The 26,070-nt window shown below is 36.3% G+C and overlaps 3 protein-coding genes across 3 annotated transcripts; 2 read left to right on the forward strand and 1 right to left on the reverse strand.

The window, feature by feature from the left end:
* Positions 1-533: 533 nt before the first annotated feature.
* Positions 534-3,196, reverse strand: LOC137729844 (uncharacterized). The gene is made up of 2 exons (XM_068468887.2): positions 2,117-3,196; positions 534-849 (listed from the first exon to the last, which is right to left on the reverse strand). The coding sequence occupies exons 1-2, from the start codon at positions 2,998-3,000 to the stop codon at positions 789-791; spliced, it is 945 nt and encodes a 314-aa protein (XP_068324988.2). The 5' UTR covers positions 3,001-3,196; the 3' UTR covers positions 534-788.
* A 4,334-nt stretch (positions 3,197-7,530) lies between these two features.
* Positions 7,531-13,391, forward strand: LOC137727245 (Tetratricopeptide repeat (TPR)-like superfamily protein). Its single transcript, XM_068466101.2, is given in 2 exon segments — positions 7,531-9,258; positions 12,278-13,391. Coding segments are annotated over 2 exon segments (2,364 nt in total). The 5' UTR covers positions 7,531-7,685; the 3' UTR covers positions 13,069-13,391.
* Positions 13,392-15,843: 2,452 nt separating this feature from the next.
* LOC137727499 (putative serine/threonine-protein kinase PBL8) lies at positions 15,844-23,024 on the forward strand. Its single transcript, XM_088677414.1, has 11 exons — positions 15,844-16,457; positions 16,903-17,036; positions 17,428-17,525; positions 18,260-18,594; positions 19,324-19,776; positions 19,902-20,062; positions 21,499-21,575; positions 21,683-21,830; positions 21,983-22,132; positions 22,414-22,532; positions 22,654-23,024. The coding sequence occupies exons 1-10, from the start codon at positions 16,286-16,288 to the stop codon at positions 22,492-22,494; spliced, it is 1,809 nt and encodes a 602-aa protein (XP_088533540.1). The 5' UTR covers positions 15,844-16,285; the 3' UTR covers positions 22,495-22,532; positions 22,654-23,024.
* Positions 23,025-26,070: the final 3,046 nt, after the last annotated feature.

The raw sequence follows: 26,070 nt of genomic DNA on the forward strand, positions 1-26,070 counted from the left end.
AAAGCATAGCTGTGACATCCCACATCGCCCAGGGGAGTGATCCTTGTATGTATATTCTCATCCTTACCTAGCGCGAGGCCTTTTGAGAGCTCACTGGCTTCAGGTTCTATAGGAACTCCGAAGTTAAGCGAGAAGGAGGCCAGAGCAATCCCATGATGGGTGATCCACTGGGAAGTTGCTCGTGAGTTCCCAAAAGCAAAACCGTGAGGGAATGGTAAGCCCAAAGCAGACAATATCGTGCTACGGTAATGGAGCGGACCCGGGAAGTGATCCGTCCAGGGCCGGGATGTGACAATAGCTCTGTGATTTTTTATCTCTAATTATATATATATATATATATATTAAGGGTTATTTTAGGACTAATAGTGGGTGGGAAAATAACATTTTAATTTTTTAACATTTTATAATGGATGTAAATATAACGTGAATGGAAAAATAAGACAACGGAATGGATCTAGCAGCTATCATATATATATCTATATATATATATATATATATATATAATGCAACACTCACCTCTCAGCAAGTAGACGTCGAAACATAAATCCAATTAAACAAAGGGGAATAAAAAATTAAAAAGAAAAAAAAATTATATATATATATACCAACTCTTCCAAAAACTGCAAGAATATACACAAGCAACGGCAAATTTTCTTTTGCAATATTCGACTATATCTCTAAAGCATATTTTTATTTGAGACGTAATTACACAAACACTTAATTAAACACTTAATTAAATATTAATCTCCAGTTTGTATTGTGTCTAGAAGGCAGGCAAGGCAATCCATTCAATCCTTCCTCTTGTTCTTCTTGAGCAGGATGAACGACCAGCAGCCGCGACTCTTGCGCCTGCAATTATTCAAGCAGAAAAACACCATTAAGAAAAAAAACCAAATAAATTAAAGACAAAAAATTAGGATGAGTTGAATATTCTGTGGTGCGTGGGACCAAAGATTGAAAGTGATGTGTACATTTTGTCACCCATTCGATCATTCGAACAGTCCATTTATAAGTCATGGTGCTACTAAATATAAAAACATCTATATACATATATATATGCCTAAAAAATTGATATATAATGTTTCATATTATAAGAAAAACACTTCAAACTCCAAATTTTACAAAAGCAATTGGTATAATATAAAAGGAATTTCTTGCACTAAGGCGGCATATGAGTTTAATTCTAATACGTAGAAATCAGACCCTCTGAGTTTAATTCTTATAATCCTAGTTTTAAGAATCAATACAACAAGTTAACTTATATTTATTTTATTTATAAAACTTATAGTTGTTAGGGTGTCTGTACTAATTTAAAATTTTTGTAGGCCCTACCTTGAAATTTTTCACAAACGAAAAATATCTGACCATAGTTTCAAAAATACTAGAATAATATAATGTTTTGTAAACGTCACAACAATTTTGTAATGGTGACAAATTCTAGAAGGCCCCTTCCCCAAAACTTGCACAACTTGTGCACCAAACAATCCTTTATATATATCTTCCAATCTTAGTCGTGACATTTGGCAAATCAGCTTCTAGAATGTTAGTGAGATACATGCAACTCAACCACTCTCACGCGTTTTATGGCTTTACTTTCTTGCTTTCCCCCTTTCTCTCTTTCGTTAATGGAGACTTTGATATTTAGGAACTTCAGATAAACTTTCCCCTTCACCCAAAATTTCTAAATGTTGACTTAGAGGAATTCGGCACGTACTGGAGCAATCGATGTCGAATGACAATAATCTAACGGCCAAGAAACTCACTGCATAACGACTCGTACTAAAAATATCGCAATTTAAATAGGTTTTGGTTTTTAAGTTTTTAATACTTCTCTCATGAAATCAATAAACTCAAGACTCCCATGTTTCATCGAGAAAAATGACTTGCTCTGCAATTTTAACACAATCATGGAAATAAGGAAGATGAATTGAAGACAATACTGAAAATTAAAGAGAACGGTTTCCAAAATAAAATATATAAATCAACTTTCCTTTATCGGTCTAACTTGCTAAAAAGTGTTACGAACTCCAATTTTAAAAATTCAAATTTAGATTAGATTAAATTAGAATATCGCTCGAAATGAAAATGAAACTACGTGATAAAATTGATAACATACCTGCTGTTGCTTCTGCTGCTACAACTACTGCTGCTGCTACTGCTGCCGCTGCTTTTCATGCTCCCACTATTGATGCTAGAAACACCACTTTCGCTCCTTTCTGATACAGAAACTCTCTTCATCTTCCACCATTCATTATCCACACCCACTCCCTTCACAGATCCATCCACCCCCTGAGGCTTTGGAGACACCTTCGCACTCGTATTATTGCTATTTGCACCCACTGCCAAACACTCACCCTTCTTCTTAATGCTCTTGTTGTTGTTCTTCTTACCCCCCAAAGAAATTGGCAAAACCATCTTCAAAAGAAACCCCCCACTATCTATACTCGCACTCCTCATCACCATTTTCTTTCTCGCACCATTGTTCTTCCTTTCGTTTACACTTCCGTTTCCATTTCCCATCCTGATCATCAAATTCTCAGTACTTCTATTATCATCTTCTTCCTCTTGATCTCGATCTTCTTCTTCACCACCCATTGTCCTATACTTATTCTCGACGAGATCTTTCAGTGAAAGCTCATAGCACGGCTCGGGCATGTTCTTCACCATCTCCATCAGCTCCCTCTGTCCTCTGGCAATCGCTTGCGTTCTCGAAGTCGGGGAAAGACTCCGGTAGTTGTTCACGCGGTTCGTCGTCTTCCACAACGGCGGCGAGTCAGACTCATCATAGGGGGCAGCAGGAGTAGTATCGACGTTGATACGGGCGTCCATGCTGTTCCAACTCCTGTAGTTTGCATAATTTTGAGCAGTTTTCTGAGCCCGGGAAGCGTAATTTACGGCCTGCCAAGAATCGTAGGTTGTTGTGCCCCCTTTAATTTGGTCGTCGGCGCCGCTGTTGAAGAGGAAAGGGTGTTCATGTGTGTTTGTGTTGGGATCAAGCATGGTGTTTGTTTCCTGGGAAAATTTTGAGGGGAAATGGAAGGAAAGTGATGGAAGAAGAAAGAAAATGGGGATTGTGTGAAGGGTAGGGTTGTTGTAGTTAGTGTGCTTGAAGCAGGGATTGCCAGGTGGGTGGGTGCTGGGCGTTATCACCGACCCGTTTTTTCTTTTGGTGTATTTGTCATTTTCTTGGCACCAAAGTTTTTAATGGGGATATCAGGCAGGGGGTCAAGGGGTTCTAGATGGGGGCAGCGCTGGGTGGATGTGATTACCTTACTTGTCCTCTCTGTATTTTCTCCTTGTTTGTTCCTTTTTCTTTTGTCTTTTGAGGAGGAGCTAAGATGCTAACTTATTAGGCTTTTAATTCCTTTTTTCTCTACTAGATTTGTAGGCTATTTATTTCAATAAAATATTGTACTTAAAAAAAATAAATAAATAAATCGGTTTGAGCAATACTTTATTTTTTATTTATTCGAGTTTAAGTCAAGTTCTTACAATATTTACATCTACATGACATAATTATTATTTCGATCGTCAGATGGTGATTGTTTTAAATACATAAATTCATATAAATTATATCTTACCGTTAGATAGTTATTGTATTAAATCATGTAAGTACTATAGTCAATCTTGAGAATTTGAAGAATCTTAAAAACGTTTAATTCCAATCAAAATTAATTTTAAAATTCAGAAACCTAGAAAGAGGAATAGTCACTAAGACAAGAGCTAGGTAAGCAGCCGTTGGAGCAGAAGTTTCCACCCTTCCCCTAATGAGCAAGTAACTTCCCTCCTCCCAGGTACAACGAGACTAGTCCGGTCAAGAGATAGGAGATGATCATCTAGTTATAGCTCTTATTATCTTAGTTGCTTTTGAAAATGTGAAGGATTTTTCTTTTTATTATTATTATTTTTTTAATGAATTTGGAGGATTTTATAGTGAAATTTAGACTTTAAGAAGTCAAGTCCCCCTCTGCTATATTTTGAGGGAGTCTATTCAAATCTGCATAGTGTATATGAAAGTTCATTAAAACTCTCTCAAACCCCCATGAAAGGTTGTTTTATTAACACCACACATGATGTATTCAACAATATATGAGATACCACTAAACAATTAGTCCATGAATTTATAACTTAAAATCCTTCAAAATTTAATTGAGTACACCTCAATTTATTTTATATTAGAATATCGCTCTAATCAAAATATATTCATTTTTTTAAGAGAACTTTAATGAAAAGTTCCCGGTACTGTTTATTTTAACAAAAAATTACATTTTTACACTAAAAAGTCAATCATGGTACTATTCATTTTATTCTTTATTTTGTCCTTATCATTAAAACTTAAAGTTTTCAAGCCTTTTCATTAGTTTTTTTTTTTTAATGATACATTTACAAGAAGAGGTTATGAATTTAAGCTAAGCTACACAATTAGAATGTCATAATAATTTAGTGTCGAAGTTACCATTACGAGAGTCTAACACAAAACTTAACATTTTTTTTTAACAAGTAATATTATCTATACTAAGGGGGTGGAGAAGTGAACAAAGCATCACAACGGACAAGCCATAATAATGTGGTTTAAATTCTTCTTTTACGAGAATCAAATCTAAGATCTTTTACTTACAATAAATACTACTAAACTGTAATGATAAGTAATTAAAAACTTCACACTTTAAGACAAGAGAAATAAGCTTGAATTGTAGTATTAAATGATGGAGATAGCTGTTTAGATTTGGATGGACTGAAATGAGCCGCATGTCCCATTCCTTTGTCTTAATTTATTATTTCTTGACTTTTTGGTTTTGTGTGTTTGCTACTATAAATGATATCCTGTAACGTCTATATATATCTTAAAGTGGAGTTTATTATAGCTTGATTAATCTAATCATACTTTAATTTTGTAGTTGCCTTTATAAAAAGAGAAAAAAGGAAAGAAATAAAGGGCAATATCAAACAGCAAAAGCTCCTTCTGCCTGCTTAGTGCTAGTAATTATGTTGTCTGATTAGACAAACTATTGGAGGAGGAGGTCTTTGCTTTAAGTTTCACCCTTCCTTTTAAGGCTTTACACGTTTCTCCACTTTTAGTGACTAACTGCTAACCTGGCCCCACTTTCTTTAATATAATAATCTCCCTTTCCTGAATTGGCTCCAGAAAACATGAGAGCCAAAATTTTTTTTATTATCTAAATTATCTATTAATAGTATTTTCTTTTGTAAATTAAAAGAAAGCGACAAAATTATTTAACTTTTTACTACAGAAAGAATGTTAAGCAATAATGTAATTTTATAAAATTAAATTTTGTTTTTTTTTAATCTCATGTAGATGCGATTTTAGCATAGATTTAATATTAAAAGAATAAAACAAAAAATTTGAAATAATTCTATTTTTATCATCTAAATATTCCATTCTTATGTTGCAATTGAAGTAGACATTCACATCGATTAAAAAAAATCCTATTTTAAGGTGGATATTTACAATTTTACATCAATGATTTTTATTAATAAAATTATTAAAAAATAATGATGAAATCTATTGCTCACGTTTTCGAGAAATTTTTTGAGGTACCGGATGCCCCAGTCGAGTTGGTATTCCTAGCGAATAGAAGCTTGACATGTAATTATCCAAGTTTTTAATTAAGAAAATGTCAGACTAGCATTTTTTTTTTTTGATAACAAATTTTCTAATTTACCCTAAAGCCTAACAGAAATTGAGAATAATCACCCTCAGCACCACCCAACCCAGTGCCGGCAAGAACTCAGCCAAGACAATCACCCACCTCAATCGAAGCTGATAATTTTCACTGGAGAACGTTGAAGTTAATATTTTCACTGGAAACTGATCGACGACACTCCGACCTTCAAATTAGATGTCGCCGACCTCCGATCGAAGCATGAGGGTGTTCGCGGGCAACTTCTAGGATCTTTCTCCGGCGTAAGGGATGAGTAGAGTGAAAAATTGGAAGAGAAGGATATAGAAAGAGAAAGGGAGAGAGAGAGAGAGAGAGATAGTGACGGCGAGGGGAGACGGAGATGGGTGGGAGTGGGGTGAAGGTCGGAGACTCGGGACGACGATCTGGGTTCAACGGTTTTGTTATAACTTTTTATGTTTTTTTTTTTTTTATATAATTATTTTCTGAAAATGTTTTGTTAGGGACTAACTAGGAAGATAGTAATTCAAGTGCCAACGTGTGCAATACAAAAAGAAGATAGCCAGGTGTCGGGTGTCTATTGGTGCGGAGCACCAGCTCTATTGAGCACCCAGTACCCATAAAAATTTCTCCACGTTTTCAACCTCACCGCTGGGCCGAACCCCTTCGTCACTGCCAACTGGCCGAATAACTACCTGATGGTGCTCCAGCGGCCGGCAGTGGTTGTTTTGATCTGCCCCCAACTCCAAGTTTGCAATTTCAATGCTTTATGCTTTCTAGCCGAACTTTGAATTTTCACTGGAATTATCTTCTGTTTGATTCAGATCAGTTGGAAAGATGAAGCGTACACAGGAGCTGAACATATAAGGTTTAAGCAGCCAAAAAAATGAAAATAAAAAACCAGAAATTCGACCTAGGTGGATACTTAAACTTCACAGTATGTGTATACTAAATGCGATATAATAAGATAATAATAATAGTATTGATTGAAAAATCTGTCTTCGAACTCCTATTCCGCATTCTCTCTCTTCCTCTCACATTCTTATTTTAAAAATAAAAATAAAAAATATTCACAAAGACGAAGTGTGTAGACATTTGCTAATTTTATTTAATAAGGAAATTGAACTATTGACATTGGCTTGAGGTAAAATTCTCTTTGCAACTCAAATTATAAGTTATTAGTAAATGCCCCAACATAAAGTGTATGTGAAATTTTTTTTTTTTGTTTTTAAAATTGAAGGAGGGAGGAAGAGAGTGAGAAAGGTGGGAGTGGGGCCAGAGAGAGATTTATTTTGTATTTTTTGTTGTGATAAAATGCTAAATAGTGGTTTACTCTTTTTTGGTTGACAAAGATGATTATATTAATATGTAATTTATATTAGTATGAATTTAGTTTGTTTTTATTCGTACAATATTTTGATCTAAAATGCAAGAAATTTTAGGGTTTTAGGAATTTTATCTAATATATAATCATCCAAGACATTTCATCAAGTAGTCATACTTCCATTTTTCTTGAAAAGGGCGATTTTTAAGTTTTTACTTTATATAAGCGGTATTATTTGCAATGCCTTTTAGAACTTGGACTTAATCTCACTTTCATTGCTGGTATAATTTTACACCCAAATGCGGAGGGCATTTAGTTCACACCACACTAGTTTGACAAGCTCGTACTTCTGTTTTTTTTTTTTTTTTTTTTTTGGTTGGAACGACAACATAGTAATTCTGTGCTTACATGGAATTTATTCCCAGCAAATTCCATTCAATTTGATTTTTGAATTGAATTTGACAAATTTGAAATTAAAATCGCACTAAACTAGACAAAACGGTCTAATTCGACCAGTTTTCGAGCCCAACTCTAATTTAGATCAATAACATCATATGAAACAATGTGTGTCGTTTGATAACTATTTTAATTTTTTAGTTTCAAAACAATTAAAAACAAAATGAATATCAAACTCCCTAAAAATATTCTCCAATTGGAGGTTTATTTTACCTTTCTTTGAGTTCTTATTTTGAAGGCATAGAATTTGTATTAAATTATGCATGGGCGGCAATTCTCTGTTAAACCTTCTTCTCTGCGACAAAGGTCATCTGACAAAACCCTCAAATCCCGCCACCGCCAAAGCCGTTACCACCACCATTCTCAACCACCTCGACTCCGGCCGTCTCCGAAAAGCCGTCTCAATCCTCTTTTATGCCCCATTCCCCTTCCATTTTTCTCTATACGCTCGACTCTTCCAGCTCTGTTCCTCCACCGGCAGCCGCGCCATTGTCGAGGCCCGCAAGGTCGAGTCCCATTTGTTTACTTTCTCCCCCACCCCGCCGGTGTTTCTAGTGAACCGTGCCATCGAGGCCTTTGCGAAATGCGGGTCTTTGGGGGATGCGAGGGAGCTGTTCGAGGAAATGCCTCAGAGAGATGGGGGGTCTTGGAATGCTCTGATAACGGCGTGCTCACAAAGTGGGTCTCCTGAGGAAGCCTTTCGCTTGTTTGTGAAAATGAGTAGGTCAGGTTTTTTGCCGAATGAGATTACGTTTGCTAGTGTTCTTGGCTCCTGTGCTGCTGTTTTGGCGCTTTCGCTTTCGAGGCAAGTTCATGGGCTAATTGTCAAGTATGGTTTTGGCGGGAATGTGGTTATAGGGAGTTCACTTGTTGACATATACGGGAAATGCGTGATTATGGATGATGCCCGTAAAATATTTGACGAGATTAAGAACCCGAATGCCATTTCATGGAACATAATCGTGAGGCGGTATCTGGAGATGGGTGAAGGAGAGGAGGCAATAGTTATGTTTTTCCAGATGTTTAAGGCAGCTGTAAGGCCACTTAAGTTTACCTTTTCTAATGCTCTTGTTGCTTGTTCGAGTATTTCTGCACTTGATGAGGGGATACAGATTCATGGAGTTGCAATTAAAATGGGGTTCGATGACGATGAGATTGTTTCAAGCTCCCTTATCGATATGTATGCCAAGTGTGGGGATTTAGAGAGTGCCAGTGCAATTTTTGACCAGCCCAATTCAAAAGATGTGATTTCTTGGACTTCAATTGTTTCTGGGTATGCAATGAGTGGAAAGACATGGAAGGCCAGAGAGCTCTTCGATGAGATGCCCGAACGCAATGTAATATCTTGGAATGCAATGCTGGCCGGGTATGCTCGTTACTCCCAGTGGGAAGAGGCAGTGGATTTTATATTTTTGATGCGGAACACAACCAATAATATAGATCAAGTCACTCTTGGGTTGATCCTCAAGGTGTGTGCTGGCCTTTCAGATGTGGAATTGGGGAAACAGGTGCATGGATTCATATACCGGCACGGTTTCTCTTCCAGTATATTTGTTGGCAATGGCCTTCTTCACATGTATAGTAAATGTGGGAAAATGAGAAGTGCCAAAACTGTCTGGTTTCACCAAATTAGTCACTGGCGGGATAGAGTTTCTTCAAATGCTTTGTTGAGTAGCTATGCTCGTCGTGGCCGGAGTGAACTAGCTATGACAATTTTCTGCGAGATGCAATGGTAGGAAACACCGGATTAGTTTACTTCAGTTCTCCATGCAGCTTGTGCAAATATTTTTGCTCTTGAGCAAGGCAAACAAATACACGGTTTCATGATCAGAAATGGTTACACAATGGATACACCCTTTCTCCTCTTTTTTTCCTGTACGCTTCACTTCTGATAGCGTTGCTTTAACCGATCTATCTTGCAACTTATTACTTAACTGATGCAGAAACAGGCAAATAAGAATCGTAAAGGATTTGCTAGCAGCCATACTCAATTAAATTTCTTGCATTGAATTACTGGTTTATTGATTTGTTAAAAGTATTTTCGAGTACGGTTGAGGGTCTAACTTCTAAGGGTTGTCTGGTGTTCCTTCTAGTTCTAGCGCCGAAGGAGGTCCTAATTTTGAAATCCCCATCTGATTGATCAAAATAAAATTCAACCAAACATAGATTATAAGCCCTAACCCTAACCTTGGTAAGATCTTACAAGATTAAAGGCATAACTTGTAAGCAGCCAGACATGGCCGTAGCCACATTGTTTACGACAAATGGTCTCTCTCTATGCACCGAGCTCAAATTTCCCAATCTCCCTTTCTGCAATTTAGTCCAGTTTTAAAGCAGGATGAAACACTTAACAAAAACTGGATTCTACTGAGGAAACTTCAACATATTCTGAGTCCATTGCCCACCACACATTTCTTTTCAAGTTTAAATGAGGGGTAATTGACTGTATCTCAATTGAGTAAACCATCTACAGCTTCTCTTTTCTTCCAAGCTTGTCTACCGCTTTCCCTTCCTATTCTCTCCAGATTCCACGTGAACTGCATTACAGCAGTTCTACTTTGGCATCCGGTTTGATCCGGAGGGTCAAAAGTACGAGGTCGCCTCATGTAATACTAAAACTGCATGGGAAGAAGATTAGTTTATTGTCAATGTGCGGTGACATACATATGATTAAGAAAAAAACAGCTTAGTTAGATCTCATTATAAAGAACAAACTCTTTTGGTCTCTCAAGTACCTCTCTGTTCAAAGTTTTAAAAGGCACTAGTCAGGTGGCAGTCAAGGGTCTATCGCCTAGATGGGCCTAGGTGGATTTTCTAATTTTAATTAAATTTATTATATAACATATAAATAAATGTCTACTTATATTCAACTATATAGATTGCAAAATAGAATTACATGTTATTTATAAAGTACTATAATATATTGAAACCATGTGAAATACGCATATAATGAGTGTTTATCCAAGTATCCAACAAGTCTTTTACAATTTATTGAAAACATAAAATGCAAAATGGAAGTTATCCATTTTTCTATTTTCTGTCTGAATGAGAGTCGCGACCTAGGCGGACTAAGTAGGCGTTTTTCTTATTTTTAAACACCTAGAGATTAATCGTGGCGCTAGCCAGCCGCCTAGTGCCTTAGCGGGGATTTTTAGAACAACACATCTATTAAATCTTGTATGTTATTTTTGTTTTATTTATCCAATCCGACAATTATAAAAAGAGTGTGCGAACAAAAAACAGTACGTAAAAATCACTTTTTTTAAGAGTATTTGCCTATCATCACTAGCATAAAAAAATTATAACTAAAGGACCCGTCTTTGGATCCAATTTCACAAGGGTAATGCTATCTACACATTTATTTTTACCTCTCACACACTCTTTTATTTTTTATCGTGGAATCAAATGATTTAAAAAAGATTAATGACAAAAGATTAAAAAGGAATGGGTGCGCCAATAGCACCATCAATCACAAAACTAACGGCAGCCAGGAACGCTGTCCTTTGCTTGCGCAGGAGGCAAAACTTGCTTAAAATTGTTAATGCTTTTCACATTTAAGGCGTTGTCGATTGGTTCTTTACCGATCGGTATCTACGTAGATGGAAAAAGAAGAAGCAGATCCAGCAGCAAAATCACCCGCAATACGGTACGGTATCACTGCTTAAACCCTGCATTGCCCAAAAGCAACCATCTCTGTATCCATACAAGCACTGAGTTTGCATGCACTCGTACTTTAAGCAGCTTCATGGATTTCATAAGACCTCTCTCTCCTATTATTCTCGTCTAATAGATCACTGTTTGTCACTAAAGTCTGTAAATTTTGTGAAAATTATACACGCCCAGTTGATCAAAGTAGGGTTTAACAGCCATACTTTTCTGGGTAATCGTTGTCTCGATGTTTACTTTCGATTTGGTGACACCCTGCACGATGCATTGAAAGTGTATGATGAAATTACCGAGAAGAATCTCGTTTCGTGGAACATTTGCTTAAACGGGCTCAGTCGATTTGGGGAGATTCAAAAAGCCCGCCATATGTTTGCTGAAATGCCTGAAAGAGATGTAGTTAGTTGGAACTCAATGATTTCGGGTTATGTTTCCTGTGGGTTTATTGATAATGCATTGGAGATTTTCTCACAAATGCAAATCGCTGGCGTGAGACCTAGTGAGTACACATTCTCAATTATGATGACGCTTGTGACGTCTGCTTGTTATGGTAAGCAAATTCATGGTGATATGATTAGGAGCGGTATGAATTTGTCAAATGTGGTTCTTGGGAATTCTTTAATTGACATGTATGGAAAGCTTGGTTGTGTGGATTATGCTTTTGGCGTGTTTTTCACTATGGAGGAGGTGGATGTTATCTCGTGGAACTCTTTGATTTCAGGTTGTCATAGATCAGGGTATGAGGAATTGGCACTAGATCAGTTCTTTTGGATGAGAGCCACCGAGTATGCGCCTGATGAGTTTACAATATCAACTGTGATCAATGTTTGCTGTAACTTGCTTGATTTGGAAAAGGGTAAGCAAACATTTGCCTTCTGCTTCAAGGTGGGATTTTTTTCTAATAGCATTGTATCAAGTGCTGCTATTGACCTGCTTTCGAAATGCAACAGATTAGAGGATGCAATCCGGCTCTTTGAAGAACTAGATTGGTGGGATTCAGCCGTTTGTAATTCCATGATTTCAAGCTATGCACAGCATGGCTGTGGGGAGGATGTTGTGCAACTGTTTGTGTTGACCTTGAGGGAGAACCTAAGGCCAACTGAGTTTACACTCAGCGGCATGCTAAGCTCTGTGTCCATTTTTCTTCCAGCAGAGCCGGGTAGCCAAATTCATTCTTTGGTTGTTAAGTTAGGTTTTGAGTCAGATGTAATTGTTGCTAGTTCACTTGTTGATTTGTACAGTAAAGCTGGATTGGTAAATTATGCCATGAAAATATTTACAAATATGGGCGTGAAAGATTTGATAACTTGGAACACCATAATTATGGGTTTGGCTCACAATGGTAAAGTGTTCGAGACCCTGAGCATTTTCAAGGAATTGGTTAGCAAAGGTGCTGCACCAGATAATTTAACACTAGCTGGAGTTTTATTGGCTTGCAACTTTGGGGGTTTTATTGAAGAGGGGATGACCATATTTTTAACAATGGAGAAGGAATATGGAATCGTACCTGGGGAAGAGCACTATGCTCCCATAGTAGACTTGTTGTGTCGAGCTGGTAAACTCAGAGAAGCAATGGATGTACTAGCAGCAATGCCTTATGAACATGGTTCTGTGGTATGGGAATCGATTCTTCGTGCTTGTGTGATTCACGGGGACTTTAAACTCACGGAAAGAGTTGCAAAAAGGATGATGAAGTTGGTGCCACAGTCATCTCTACCTTATTTGGTACTAGCTAGGGCATATGAAATGAGAGGAAAATGGGAAAGCATGATTTGGGTCAGGAAAGCCATGATACTTAACGGGGTGAAGAATGTTGTAGGATGCAGTTGGATTGGGATTCAGAACCATGTATATACCTTTAACGCAGAAGAATTACAGCCTCCAAGAGGCAAAGACATTTATTTGATATTGAGATTACTGTCATCGGAAATGGAGGCTGAAGATTACACTGACAATCTAACAAAATTAGTGCTGAGACGATAAAAAGTGAAGACAAGCAACAGAGTAAGAGTTCATCTCCTATTATTGATCCATATAGTCAGGGATATAGTCTGTCCAATTTCATTTAACCATAGTATATCAATTATTTGTAAAACACGAAAATTTGATTTGAATCTCTTTGTACTGCTAGAATTGTTCTAATTTGTGGCTGAATCAATATGCTAACAAAATGTCCAGGTCTCAGATGTAATTGTTTTTGTAGTGAAATTGCTAGGCTGACGCCTAATGAATTGCTTGTACCATGCTGCAACTCTGTTTACCGTTATTGAAACTTGAAATAGCAATGCAGTCCATTTGAGAATAAATAGTTTTTAGATGTTCCAGAGCTCCTAGTTTCAGATAGGACTAGCGACAGTGGCTTATGCGCCCAAATATGGGTTTGTCAGCCCTGGATGCAAGTTGCAACTAAATGCCACAGGTGCGTGTGTGTGGGCGGAAGTTGTTAGCGTTACTCTTTAGATGATTGACAGCCGAAGGCCAAAAAGCCGAAACATGCCCATTTGAAATAGAAAGATGCTTTGGTTTGTCGCCAGTTTTTTTGTGGTTATTGCCTTAAGCATGAAGGGTGCCTGCCTCTGATGAAGGCTTTATGCTCAACAGCAGAACGTGAAGATTTTGCTACTTGGAACTGCATTTGATAGCCTTGGCCTGGACTAATTGTAGTAGAGATTGGCTTGGATAGGCTTGGCTTGAAATTAGTTCTGTCCTACGTTTGGTTGTCGTATGGAAAAGGGACAGGATAATGCTGCCATCCTCAACCAGGCTGCCCCCTCCAACCTCACTACCAGTACCAGCCATGACCCCAAACCCCCCTCCCTATACAGGCATCCCCTCCCGCACCCAACCCGACCTTCCCCTCTTCCCTCGAAATATGAGACCGGTCGAAGGCGAGTGATACTGTAGCGAGTTGAGCAGGGATGAGCTCCAAAGTTCGTGGTGTTTTCCAATTTTGTGTCTTATTTCAGATTAAGACATATGAGACCCTTGATACCCATATCGTTTTTCAGTTTTCAAGTTTTCAGTTTTTGTTTTGATTTTTTTTTTTTTTTAACAGAAAATCCGTTTGGTAATTATTTTCAGTTTTCAAAAAAAATAAAAATTGAAAACCAAACACTAAACTGCTATTTGTTTTTAGTTTTCAGTTGCAAATCTGTTTGGTAACTACTTTCAGTTTTCAAAATGAGAATTGAAAACTGAAAGCAAGACTAGTTTTCACCTTTTTATTTTCAAAAAACTGAAAATAGTTACCGAAAGTGAAAACAAAAACTGAAAAATTGAAAACGAATTTTTTGCCTCTAAAAATCGAAAATGAAACCGAAATAGTTATCATACGGTCTCTTATCTAGGATAATGCTAGGGATATCAAATTTGCAAACAAAATTTTGTAAGTTTTGTTCTCTCCAGCATTACCCCCTTATTTAATGCTAACTAATCTAGTTCTTACACCTAGTTTGGCCTAACTTTTTTTCTTTTAATGCTAAATAATTTTGTCCTTGCACCTAGTTTAAATTGCGATTAAATAATTTCATTCCAGTCCAAGTTTGTTTAAGTTAAACAAAGGAGCCATTAAAAAATAGAATTCTTAAAGAATCATCAAAGTATGAAACCATTTTGATGCTCAAGTCTCCATCAGGCACATCGATGAAATCAAATATGGATATCAATTTTTAATTTAAAAACATAATCAGTGATCCGGATTAGTTCATTTTCTGCACCTGTTGGCATATCTTGATCTACTTTGGTTTCCAACGAGAGAGGAGATAATAAACGGACAATTATTGCTTGGCTCCTTATGTGTACAAGTTATTCATCTTTTAATAAACAAAATTGTTCATTCTCTTTATTATTTTTCAAATTTATTTATTTTGAATAAATCTTTCTAAAGGTAATTTTATTTGACGATAAAAAGAATGAATGATTTGTATGATGACGTTTGAACGGCAAAGTGAACCAAACGTTGTAACCGAATTTAATTTACTAGTAACGATCAAGAACGTACACATGTTGAAAGAATACTTAGAATTGCAACCACATTAGGAATAAAGTACAATTACTTAGTCTTTGAGGACCCACTTTCAACCAACATGGAATATAATATTGCTAGTCGTAGTGCTATCCTCTGATGATCTTCTAATGGTCGAATAAAAACTGGGTATTAGTCACCTTCAATAAACATCGAGCTTCTTCCTAATAGTCATTTGCCATGCAAATGAAACACAAAAGCCACCCCCTCAACTTTAAACAACAATTGGTGCTTTAAGATCCAAATATGAGCAGTAAGTCATAGTCGGTACAAAAGCTCTTCTTGACAAAGTAAAAGAGCGACCACAACCATAAAAACCATGATCAAATAGAGCGAAACAACTAAAGGCTCACAAAGGCAATCATGCCTTGGCACATGGATTACTTAAAAAATCATTTTTTTTAAATAGTTTAAAATGCGGCTGAGACCGGGGTGGTGGGTTGTGGCGGATTCATGGGTGCCGGTTGGGGAAGAGGTGGCTGGTTCCAAGTCAACGTACTAACATTTTTACTATCGGCGTGGGATAATTATGATATATAAATATATATATATATATAAGGACCACATTTATAAAACTCTTAAGAGAATGAATCATTCTAAATAATATATTGTACGAAAACAATGCGTTCATAAAAAACTGAAAGGAAAATGAAGTGGACATTGAGAGGAGACCCAAATATTGTTGGTGTTTTTCTTGCATGCATGCATGCAGCAACAACGTATGCATGCCCCTTAGACGGCGGGACATGACTCAACGACACAAAGATGAGTCCCCATACCTTGCGGGGCGACCAATGATCTAGCAGTCCAAACACTAGCCCTTGAAAAGCATAATCCAACACGGTGCCAGTCTGCCAGAGTTTATCCATTGGCTCCATTGAAGACGACGGTAACTTCCCCGTCATGGCAGAAGAATATCCATGGAATTTATTCCTGCTCCCCACTGTGAAAGCTTAAAAATACAAAGTAAAAAAATGGAAGAAAACTTTGCCAGAACTCCGAATTCCAAGCTTGCCATTGGCCAACCAATCAAAATCCCTTTTGGGGTTTATTTGTATACCGCTTTCCAACTACTAAATCATTCCACAATTTCCTTTAAATAGCATCTTCAATTTTCACCACCATAACATTCAAAAGAAAGCTTCAAATTGGTGTCGTGTGTGTAATATTCTGTAAATGGCGAGCCCTCTGACGCCATCCCACGTTGTCATCGCCTATGACGCCACCAAGGACCGCGGCGTGCATGAGCTTACGCTCGCAGTTGACGGTCTCCAGAAGAGGGGTGACGTTTTGCATTCAGGGGATACCATCATTGTGCTTGGAGTTTTGCACAGGGTCGTCCACCCCAGTAAGTGTTTGACGATTTGCCTCGCTGAACTGCACCTTTTTTATTGCTTTTTATTCTTGTTTTTTCCTATAATGGCCTCAAATATTTAATGGGGTTTTTAAGAAACTTCTCTTGTCACTGCCTAATTACTTATAAATTCATATCATTAGTTGGATCGGATGGTTAATAAGATGCAAACAATTAAGGGTTTGCGTTATGAATCTATATTTGAATCTTACCTACCGGAAGATCGTTGCATTGCCATCATTGATCCTACTTGCACATTGAAATCTTATCTATCTAATTATGGTTCATTTCTGCAAAATGCATCCGTGCCCGTAAATATTCAGCAACTTATGCTATCAGTAAAATGATCTGAAGATATGAGTACTGCAGTTATATGAAAATGAAGTGTGCTTCTTTCTGAAATGTTGTTTCCTTGCTTCTTATATCTTTGTTGGGGCAGTGGGATTTCAGACAAAACCATGCACAGATTTTTTGGAAACCAGCATTCGTGCAGTGGAGGAAGAAGTTACAAAAAAAGTTGACATGTATGTTAGCATGCTTCTTGAAAGCGCGAGAAAGTGTGAAGATCAAGGGGTACAAATTCTCTGAAGCTAAGCTTTGCTATTTTAAGTGATTGTTAATTTGTGCTTTCATTATGTTCCTGCCCTTAAGAGAGTGTTGGCTTTCTCTAAACCAGAGAGTCTTAACTCAAGACATCTTTTTTCCGAGATTGCAGAAAGTTCAATTTTCTTATAATGAATTCATGATATTAGCAAATCTTGCTATATGATGATATATCTAACAATATGAGCTGAATGTTGTGTCACAATTTGAGAACTTGGGGTATGTTAGTGTACATTTTGTACTGCTTGGAACATTACATTTCACATGGCGACTATGGATGTGCCTGTTCTTTTTTGTAGTTACAATGAACATCACCTGAACAATAAGATATGATTGCTGCTTCTGTTTTTGCTGTAATCAGGTCAGCATTGAAGTCAAAGTTACTGCTGGTTTTCCCATTAAGCAGGTTATTTTGCAAGAGATTATGGCCTGCAATGCAGCTTGGGTTATACTTGATAGGTAGTTCCTTACCTCTGCTTGTGTATATTAGACTTCACTTGAGTTACAGTTGATATCAGATCTGTTTGTGCTGTTTCATGACTTACGAAAACTATTCCTATGTAAATGATTTCCTCCCACCCATAACTTCTATTCTTCACCCTTTTAGACGATTAAGGAAGTGAATGACATATTATATTCATGCATAAGGTATGGTGGGTCTTACATATGAATGGAAAAGGGATCCGTGCTTCAATGATGCTGCAATATTTTAATGTGATTGCTAAGTGAAAGATCACTGTAATCTGGCCCTATCCTATAAAGATCACCATTCTTTGCCTTTTTTGTAGGGCGTTGAGAAAGTACTCCATTTTGGTGCTTAACTGCAAATGGTCATTATACCTTTAACAGGATTTTTTTTAATCATGTAAATAATATTTTCTTTTGTATGTGTTTTCAACTCAAAAGTTAAAACCTTGAATTGAATCAAAACTGGCATATTGGAGAAATATTCTTCCACAATTTTATTTGTTAGTTATCCTTGGATCTTCATTTGAATCAATATTGATGCAGTGAAAACAAATGACCATTCCAATTTTTCAAAGAAAGCTCCAATTTGTCTTTGCACTTTCAGTTTTCCTTTCTATATATTTTTTTATATATTACCACTGTGTGCGCTTGTGAGCATGCCTCTGTCAAATTCTCTTTTTTTGTTTCGAATTAGCTTCAACTGTAACTTGCAGAGCTTAACACAGGCACCTTAGACGGGATTTGAGGTTCTACCTTAAGAAGATACCATGCAAGGTTGCAGTAATTCAAGATAGTTTGGCTGTGGATGTTGTAAGACCTCATACAACGGATGACACTGATACCATAGAACACAAATTGTTTTTTTCATTGTCCAAGCCTGTTCCACTATCCAATTATCAATCTAACAGAATCAATGAACAGCCACTCATTGATTCACCTGAAAGTTCTGATATTCAGAAAACCTATTTAACTTCACCTACAGTTACTTCACCTACAGTTAAGTTACGAGACTATGGTTCTTTGTTGAATCTGGGGTCTTCCCCTGTGCAAGAAAATTCAGGTCAGAAACTTGTTATATTCCTTTCTACAACTTTATTTACAAATTCAAGATATATATTGTTCTTTCTGCAGTAAGGGTTTCATACAGTTGTAATATCCATGCATAAAATCTTAGCCATAACTTTTGGTAGAGAGTTTCATCAAATGAAAGAACCTCAAATGAGAAAATTTTTGTATGCTCTATTATCTATCTCTAGATTTAAAAATAGTAACATTATCAGTCTGTATCCTTTGTTTGTCTTTGTTGAATATTAAGGCATACGTGTCTCATTATTTGGAGTTCGGACTTTGTAAGTAGCACAGCAAGAAATCTTGCTTAGTTTCTCCAATATTTGGATTTAACATTTTTTATAAGTTTCTTGTCAAAATGATCAAGACTGATAATATGTCACATTTGAAGAAGAATAAGGTTATTATTTCATTGCTTGAATGACATAGATTCATTCCGTTTCTAGAACAAACAGGTCTTTCTAACCATCTACATCATTCAGTTTGAAATCACAAATAGGTGAAAGCCTTACATCAAACATACGCCTAGTCCACTGAAAGCATGACAGGAACATGGTTCTGTTTATAACAAAGAAGTTCTCGATGCCTTCTTTCATGTTCATCTTAGCTTGAAATAACTCATTGCGTCAGGTGTTTGTAGTGACAAAGTATGACTTTAGCAATGACCAGGGTTATAGCACTCACTACTGTATAGATTAACACTATATTTTCTGTTTTCCAGGTGTAAAAACCAAAGCAGACGATAAACACTTCATAGTTCCTCAAAAAATCCAGAAGCAAAATAACGACTCCTTCCGAGGAAGATGCTCAGATGCCCCAATTCTGTGTTCCATATGTGGAACAAGGACTGAAATGTATGTCAAGAATTCTATGACATTCAGCTACTCAGAGATACAGCTTGCAACAAATGATTTTTCCAAGGAAAATTTATTAGGAGAAGGTGGATATGGTCATGTGTATAAAGGTGAGCTTAAGGACGGACAGCAAATTGCAGCAAAGGTGCGGAAAGAAGCAAGTACACAAGGATTTACAGAATTTCACTCTGAGGTCTATGTCTTGAGTTTTGCACGCCATAAGAACATTGTCATGCTGTTGGGTTATTGTTGCAAGGAGAACCTAAATATATTGGTTTATGAATATATTTGCCACAAGTCTCTTGAATGGCACTTATTTGGTAAATTTCTGTTAAAATTTTCCCCAGTATATTTCGTTTTTCATTATTGTTAGTTCTTATGTTGATACGATATGAACATGATTAGTGCATCTTCCTTTGTTAATCCTTACTGGCTATATTTGTAGATGAAAAGGCAGCAGTTCTTGAGTGGCACCAAAGACAGGAAATCGCCATTGGAACTGCGAAGGGATTGCGTTTCCTCCACGAAGAATGTCGTGGAAGTCCTATAATTCATCGAGACACGCGACCAAGCAATATACTGCTAACACATGATTACGTTCCAATGGTAAAGTAATATGCCATGTTCTTTATGCTTGTCTCTTTATGAGGTCCTTTGAAGAAATGCATAGTATTATTTTCCATTTAAATTTCTGTTTTATCAATGTGCTCAAGATTTGGTTAGCGGGTAATGACGTTAATAAATCAAAGTTCCTTTAAGAATCTGGTTGGATAGTCTTGGTGCCCTCCAGATTTGTGTAAAAATCTAGAGCCATCTGCATAGTCCTATGCTAATGAGCTGCAAGTAAAACTTCTAGGAATTATGTATTTTTGTATTTCTTTCTAGCTAGCAGCTCTTTGAAATCGAAAAAAAGTCACCTTTCAGTCCTCCCTAGTGTAAAAAATATACAGGGGAGGTGTGCATGATGACCTTTTTAGAGTGCTAACAATTCCCGTCTTTCTATGTGCGAAAATATACATTGTGATGCATGAAACATTTCTCTTGTTTCAAATGGAGTATTGATATATTTAAAAGAATAGATTAGGAACTAGATACCTCTGACCCAGAATAATGAGGACTTGTAGATTACATATTATTAGTTCTCTTCTCTTTTCTTTTCCCTTTTTTCGCTTCTTTTTGTTTTGTTATTTACACAACACCTCCAATCTAAGTTCGCCCACATTTCTATCTACACCCCATCCAAACATTTAAATTTTAATTCATTCTAAGAACACCAACTTTTTTTTTTCCTTAAAAAACTACCCTTAAACACCAATAAATTCTATCTGCATGCTTTAAACTAGTGTTTTGAAATTTTGAATCCAGAAAAATAATTTCAATAGCAATTACTTATTATTTTGTGCATGGTTAATCTGGAAACAATACAACAACTGAATAATGAAAATACTTGGCACAGATTGCACCCGTAATTTTGAGTTTTCGACACCCAAATAGATAGTTCGTTTTCACAGCATAACGGTTTTGAAAGTCTGAGGTTTGTTTATTACCTATACATTTGTTCTTCAAAACTAATTTTTGCTTCCTAGGGGTTGTTAGGTGTTTGATCTTCTGTCAATAAAATCCTTTTTCTTCTTGACAGTAATCCTAATTCCTTTTTTGAATTATTTGGGCTGTTTCTTTGCATATGACGATGTTTGCCAACAATCAACAAGAAGTGGCATTCGATGAAATGAAGCCAATGCAGCTGTAAAGATTAGGGTGTTTCGAGAACAATAATATAGTATTCTTTTGTTGGGGGAGAAAGATGAACCATATATGTTTTTGGTTCTTAGTAAAGCTTAGGATTTCTGTGGGTGTTGATAGAAATGCTGTCCTTAAGTTTTGCATTTTCGGCTTCTACTTTTGTTTGACTTTGGAGTATAATCTTTCTTTTTGATCTCTGAAATTAATAGGCTTTGATTGCAAAATCTGAGTAGTTATTATCAAGGACTCTGAATAATATAAAAACTATTCTAGCTAAAATGGTTTGATTTTCTGCACAGTTAGGTGATTTTGGCTTAGCCAAATGGAAGACGGCGAGTGATGACACTGACCAGACAAGGATACTTGGCACACTAGGGTGAGGACTTCTATACACTTTTTTCTACATTTGATTTTCACATCCTACATTCTCCGGTCTTGGTAACTTTCACCATACTTGTGCAAGTAAATTTTTGGTCCTTGTAGCTACCTTGCTCCAGAGTATGCAGAGAACGGTATTGTTTCTGTACGGACAGATGTATATGCCTTTGGCATGGTTCTGTTACAACTCGTAACCGGCCGCAAGATTGTTGATTCAAACGGAGAAGGGCAAGCTCAATCCCTACGGGAGTGGGTATGTTGGGCTTCAAGATGTGTTTTTACATCTTATTTATACTCACTGGCAAAAGGGCAAAAAGAAAAACCATTTTTTTTACCAATCTCAGAAAGCAGCTGTGCTTAATTCTCTGGGTTCCAATCTAATTAGTCTATATCTGCTAAATGTAGGCAGAACCAATAATCCAGAGGCTGGCACTACATGAACTCATTGATCGTCGTCTAGGAGATTCATATGACACATATGAAGTGTACCTTATGGCTAAAACCGCATTCTTATGTGTACAAAGAAATCCTGAAATGCGTCCATCAATGCGAGAGGTAATCAAAATTTTACCCTCTGGGTTCTTGTGGTTTTGTGGGAACTATTAGTATAAGAAGTTGGTGCAAGATCAACTCATATACTCTAACCTGGTATGACAACAATGTGACCGCCTTTCTCAAGAAACAAAAAAATGCAATGCTCATGAAACACACATAAATATATGTTGTCGTGTTGGTAGTTAGAAATACCGCTGTGTAAACAGAGATCCTTGTATATCCAACTACAAATGTCTCTATGCTGCATTTCCATACGAACTTAACAGATTTTCTTCCAACAGGTTGTCCGCGTTCTTGAAGGTGAAAATGACAATTACCACCACCTAGCAGAGCACTTTGCACCTCAATATCTCACAAAGTGAAGGATCCAGTGGCACAGTTTATTTTCATTTCGAAGATGGTATTGCTGTTTATATTGTTATATCCACTGTTTCTATCTTCTCATGTACGAATATATGTCGTATTTCTTGGCAGTGAGACGCCGTGCAATCTAACGAATGTTTCATTTTGTTCTGTTCCAGTTCGCAGTAGCTTCTTGAAGGGAAAAATTACCGTTTTCTGCATCCCAGGATAGTAATTCTACCTCGATGAAGACAATGGCACACTATACTTTCGTTTGACGGCTGAGGTTATCGTATTTTTTTCCTGTTTTTCTTGAAGGTGGTTCTAGTTTCTCTGGTTTTGCGTGGTTTCGATCAAGGGAGGCATTAATTATAAGGCTTTGAAAACTCGAACGTACGTATAGTGAAGTTTGGCTTAGGCAAACAATAAGTTTGTTTATTGGTGCCTTAAAAATAAGATCCTTTTCATCTAATAAATGGATCATCAGTATTACTCTCCACTAGTTTTGTAAAAACAACTACGTATATGTAATCTGAATTTCTATGTCCCAGACTTTGTGATTGCTGCGTACTTGCATTATGTTGGATTTATCACAAAGGATTGCACCTTCGTAGGAAGGTTTAGCTCTTAAATGAAATTTAATCGTCAACGATTAAGGATATGTAATTGGCACTACAAAATAATAATTTTGCATGTTATATATAGAAAACATTGAAGGAAGAAGTGAATGATGGCCTTTGTGGAGTACTAAATGAGGGGATGATTCAAAATTAGTACAATAATTTAGGGGAAGAAGAGTTTTAAACCTGAGACACAGCAGGTAGAAACCACTGTACTCTTGATTAACTCTGACAATAAAAGTTAATTACTAATGAATATTTATGTGACATGCAAATTTTCTTCAGCCATTTTTTTATTTGGTTGTTTTTGTCGACAGTCTAAACTCCAAAGGAGAAAATGGTGGTGAATTGGTACATAAATATTTGTTGATGTCTCATGTCTATGAGAATGCATTTTCTCCGTGATCTTACAAATTTTGACAAATATCACCAAAATGTAGTATTAAATAACAAAATTCATTATATATTAGTAACTAGAAAAACATACGTCGTTAAAATAGAAACGTTTACATCAAATGTTATAGTATTACACAATCAATCCATTCACAATATGATCTCATTTATGAAGGCCTCCAACTTGAACTACAAATGAAGCAACTAGATGAACTGCTCTATTACATCCACGGGAGCAAATAAGAAACCTACTCACACAGTTTTGCTTGGTCTTATAAGATGTGGATGGTAAATTTTCTTTCCCCATATTTTGGCTTTAGAAACAGTATCTACAAGCGTATGACTCGTGGGGACAACATTATATGGATTGATGTGATAATTTGTGAGCAGCGTAGATCACCGTTGTTAGTTGCTGTGCATGCATTCCACCAAATTTGGAGAATGTGTGGTCGTTTCAGGTGGGCAACCCACCAAATTTGGAGAATGTGTAGTCGTTTCAGCCTTTCAGGTGGACAACCATGCGTGGATAGTGACGTCAGTAGTTTCTAATTTGTTGTCTTGGTTGGACCAAGAAATAGTGTTCGCCATAAACTGTATGTGTCACGTGTGTGAGATATAATATATCATTAGGGTTATCCGTACTTCCATGGGAAAGAACAAGAGAGATGGATTTTTATAAATATAATTCTTATAACTAGAAATTAAGTTTTGAAAGATTTAAAGATAAAATTATCATGTAGTTTGTTGGAGTTTGAGACCATCTTGTCCCACATTGGTCAACAATATTTTTTCACTAGCCTTTATATAAGCTTATTCCTTTTTCTTAGTAATTAGAACTTGGACCATTTGGAAATGGATTGAACGCTTAGGTCTTATGGTTGTGTGGATTAGGCTTGATGATTATACTATAATATTAATATTAATTAATCAAGACAAGGGCCTTGGGCCTTGGGGCCAAGGAATTAAAATTAATCTGATCAATTAGTTTTAATTTCGAATTAAGTTTTTAATTAAATTAATTAAAAACGTTTTGATTAATAGACACAACTCTTTGGAAAGAGTTGTATCTTTTTGGAAAGAGCTGTATAGCTTCATATACATCCAAAAGGTGTTTGAAGAGGTATGAAAGAGTCTATATAACTGGAGTCCTCATTTCCATCAATCATTATCTTTTTCTTCTCCTTTGTCTTCCGTACAAAATTTCCAGAAAGTAAACATACAAAGCAATTCGCTAGAGTTCTATAATCCAGTGCGGGTTGTAGAATTAGGTAGTTGTATCCTGGTCGAACAGACGTTGTAGAACCACAAGCACACGAGTGGGACGAAAATACTGTTCGAAGGACATAGCGTTTGCGCTAGTCTTTACCTTCAATTCATTCAAGTTAGTATCATATTAATTTTTGTAATTATTGTGTTATTGCATTCTGTATCGCAAGTATTTGTGAATAATAAAATATAAGTATTTTAATTTTGTACATCTATTATTTTATTGTTTCTAAATTGTTCTCCAACACAGTTTAGTTGCAGACGACTGTTTTAGTATCAAACGATAGCAATGGCCATCATCTCTTTGCTATAAGTGACACTCACTTGACGACATTTTTTCATACCAGGCAACAGTTAAAAGCTGTAATTTCACATTGTTGGTGGTATTGAGAATTGTAATCTTCTCCTTATTTTTTTTATAATAAGAATTAGAGGAAAACAGTTTATTCTTCTTTTCTTGTCCTTTGTTATTTTTTAAACAGCACCCACACGCCGGATTCCATAATTGATATGTGGAACATATCAAACAAGATTGAGGGAAATCATTGTGTCTCTCATGGCAACTGTCCAGAGACAGATTCTAACATCATTTGCCTTCAATTGTCAACTAAAATATCAATGTCACAACCCAAGGCTTTACGCAGTCAAATTTATGTGATCAAGTTAATTATGGTAGGTCTGAAATTGATATATAATATCCCAACAGGAAAGTAGTGGATTCAAAATAAAGTAGTGGGACTAAAAAGCACCCAACAAAATGGGGAGCAAGAAAAATGAACTAGCACTTCAGAGGTTAATCAATATGTTAAATTAGATTTTCAGTTGCTATCCACACCAACTCAGATTTATAATATAATTGAAATTGCACAAGAAATTAAAGATTGTTTTTAAAGTATTTTGTTAGGCCTATTTTAGGCTAGATCAGATCGTAAATATATGTTTATAATTCCAATTCAAAAAGTTTGGGAAATGAATATCAATTATAATTTTATAATTAGAATTTCGGGATTTCATAAATCATACGGAATTTGAAACTTTTGAAATAGAACTAGTTTCGGAATTTCAAAGTTGTGAGAGTTGTATGGCTATACAGAGACCATTCCATGTCCATGCCTCTTTCTGTATAACTACCTTCCTCTCCACCAACTCCTTTATTTTACAACTTTTTCATCTAACTATTTTACCCTTTACAATAAATTGAGTTTCCATTTAATATCGCATGTGTGTTCATTTTTTTTAGATTGTGAACGATTCACCTTTAACGCCCTACAGTTCCACCCCTGAATAATGGAGTTCATTGTCATAGATTGAGGTCCT

This window comes from Pyrus communis, chromosome 10 (assembly GCF_041283825.1).
Source record: "Pyrus communis isolate YQ-2024b chromosome 10, ASM4128382v1, whole genome shotgun sequence".
Classification (NCBI taxonomy): Eukaryota; Viridiplantae; Streptophyta; class Magnoliopsida; order Rosales; family Rosaceae; genus Pyrus; species Pyrus communis.

What these genes read in the sequence shown, in the direction of transcription:
- LOC137727499 (XM_088677414.1), top strand. Translation starts at nt 16,286, where the DNA reads ATGGCGAGCCCTCTGACGCCATCCCACGTTGTCATCGCCTATGACGCC. An exon ending in GAAAGTGTGAAGATCAAGGG is followed by an intron (nt 17,037 to 17,427) that starts GTACAAATTCTC and finishes TGCTGTAATCAG; the next exon opens with GTCAGCATTGAAGTCAAAGT. An exon ending in AGGATACTTGGCACACTAGG is followed by an intron (nt 21,576 to 21,682) that starts GTGAGGACTTCT and finishes TGGTCCTTGTAG; the next exon opens with CTACCTTGCTCCAGAGTATG.
- LOC137729844 (XM_068468887.2), bottom strand. Translation starts at nt 3,000, where the DNA reads ATGCTTGATCCCAACACAAACACACATGAACACCCTTTCCTCTTCAAC. An exon ending in AGCAGCAGAAGCAACAGCAG is followed by an intron (nt 850 to 2,116) that starts GTATGTTATCAA and finishes GAATAATTGCAG; the next exon opens with GCGCAAGAGTCGCGGCTGCT.